Source organism: Penaeus monodon, chromosome 1 (assembly GCF_015228065.2).
Source record: "Penaeus monodon isolate SGIC_2016 chromosome 1, NSTDA_Pmon_1, whole genome shotgun sequence".
NCBI lineage: Eukaryota > Metazoa > Arthropoda > Malacostraca > Decapoda > Penaeidae > Penaeus > Penaeus monodon.
Genome location: NC_051386.1, coordinates 43900778 through 43902832, shown reverse-complemented (window position 1 = coordinate 43902832; position 2055 = coordinate 43900778). Strand labels below are relative to the sequence as shown.

At 36.7% G+C, this 2055-nt stretch overlaps 2 protein-coding genes across 2 annotated transcripts in view; both read right to left on the bottom strand.

Annotated features, from left to right (window-relative positions):
- LOC119572850 overlaps positions 1 to 2055 on the bottom strand; it is a 100831-nt gene that overhangs the window by 62248 nt on the left and 36528 nt on the right. The window lies entirely within an intron of this gene.
- LOC119572869 (protein mono-ADP-ribosyltransferase PARP11-like) lies at positions 234 to 1722 on the bottom strand. The gene is made up of 2 exons (XM_037919807.1): positions 1409 to 1722; positions 234 to 523 (listed from the first exon to the last, which is right to left on the bottom strand). The coding sequence occupies exons 1-2, from the start codon at positions 1708 to 1710 to the stop codon at positions 373 to 375; spliced, it is 453 nt and encodes a 150-aa protein (XP_037775735.1). The 5' UTR covers positions 1711 to 1722; the 3' UTR covers positions 234 to 372.

Genomic DNA, 2055 nt, shown 5'->3' with positions numbered 1-2055 from the left:
GTGTGCTGTTTTTTTAGTGTGTGTTGTTTTTTGTTGTTGGCGTGTTTTTTTTTTTTTTTTTTTTTAGTTGTGCCTGTTTTAATTGGCGTTTTTTAGTTGGTGCGTGTTTTAGTGTGGTTTTGGGCGTTTTTTTAGTGTGTGTGTGTCTTATTTGGTTGTGGTGTGCGTGTGTTTTAGTGTGTGTGTGCGTGTGTTTTAGTGTGTGTGTGCGTGTGTTTTAGTGTGTTTGTGTGTCTGCGTGTGTTTTAGTGTGTGTGTGTGTGTGTGTTTTCGTTGTTTTTGCTTGATTGTTGTAATATAAAAATTATATTTTAGCGTTTGTGAACTTCACTGTGTACTCGAACAAAACCAAATAACTATTTCATTAACGACTTACCGGTTCGAGAAATAGGCTCCCTGGCCAAATTCTTGTGTTCTTGTTTTAGCTTGTCTCCAGTCAAAATTTTCCTTGCAGATAGTATCAATATGTAATGGTTCTACAGCATGGAAGAGTTTCTGTACGTTCATCTGGTTTTCATTACGGCTGAGGAAGAAGTAGTGACCATTTAAGTTTGCTGCGCCACATATTATTATTCATATTCTTTAACTGAAAGCAATGCTTTTAACTTTTTCTTTGGGAGAGTGAGATTGGCGAGTGAAGGGTGCACAATCTGTTCCTGGGGCGCTGCGAGCCCTCCCCGAGCATTTTATTAATTTTATTATTATTATTATTATTATTATATATATATTTTAGGAGACTTTGTAAGATACGAAATTACAAAGGTGTAATTTAGGGGAAAAAATCGCGAGTGTGGCCCTTGGAGGGTGGGATCCAAATTTTGAGTAGGACACTGTCTTGCAAGGGGCAATTGTCCCCGAATCAATCTTAAATGCTTTAAGGACAGGGTCTTTATTAAGAAAATTGAAAGTAAATGGCAGTTAAAGGTGACTTAAATATATCTGAGCATTTTTCAACGTCAACGAATGATCTCTATTCGCATGACAAATTGAGATTTGTCATGCGAATAGAGATCATTTCTTCAATTATGAAGCTTAAGACAACAAGATAGATATGAATTTTTTATTTTATCACTTATTATCTTTAAAATGAAGATTTTTAAAACTAAACACTGGGTTATCAAGCAGAGCCCAGAAGCATTTTAAGATAGTAAGTATGCAATAGAAATGCGGCAAGAAAAAGCTCTAGAGATGATGCTACATCAAAAGAAGTCAGTAATAAAATTGCACTGCCATGGAGAAAAAAATCAATGTGAGTTGTGTCTATTCTCCCTCCTTCCCAATTTCGCCAAGTAAAATGACAATCAGAAGCGGTGAGCTGTTTGTCATGGTGAATTATCTTGAAGTCTGTTAAATATAAACCGAAAAAATGTATATAAACTAATCTGGAATCCATGCAATATTACATTACCTGCGACTCAAATTTGCTCTCTTGTACTGAAAAAGCCTCCATAGGTAAGGGTTCTGTAATCTCTGTATACTGACTATATTCAGAGTTGGTAGTGTCATCCGGACTAGTCTGGCAATATCTAGGTACTCAGAGCTGCTGACATCAAGGTGCTGCAGAGTGTGTGTCTGGTTGCTTGGCATTGGGTTCCAATGGCTTGGGAGAGTGGCTTCTTGGTCCGATTCGCACCTATTTTGGTAGGAAAGGTGTGCCGGTCGACGACGTATCTCCCTCTCTTTTCCTGTATTTGTATTAATTTGCCTCATCTTTGAGAAATCTAATTTTATACTTGAATTTGAATTTGATACTGATACTACTATGATGATAATAATAATAATGTCAATAATGCTAAGACAGGTTTAACAAGCCACAACGAAGGACACTCGAACACACCCCTGCATTTTTGCTGTGTCGCGCTAATTCCATTGTCCAACATTGCGCAGAGCACCCTGGTTTTTGCAACAGACTTACGTAATATGTTCCCCTTGAGAGGTCATCTTTTTTCCAAGCCCTTTTTTTGGATTTATTTAATACGCTGCTTTTCATAATGGTATAAATATAGCCTGTCAAATTGTTTTGTTATGAAAAGAAAAAAATCTTCAAATAACATT

Coding starts and splice junctions, on each gene's coding strand:
- LOC119572869 (XM_037919807.1), bottom strand. CDS start 1,710: ATGAGGCAAATTAATACAAATACAGGAAAAGAGAGGGAGATACGTCGT. Junction 524..1,408: donor AGAGCAAATTTGAGTCGCAG/GTAATGTAATAT, acceptor CTTCTTCCTCAG/CCGTAATGAAAACCAGATGA.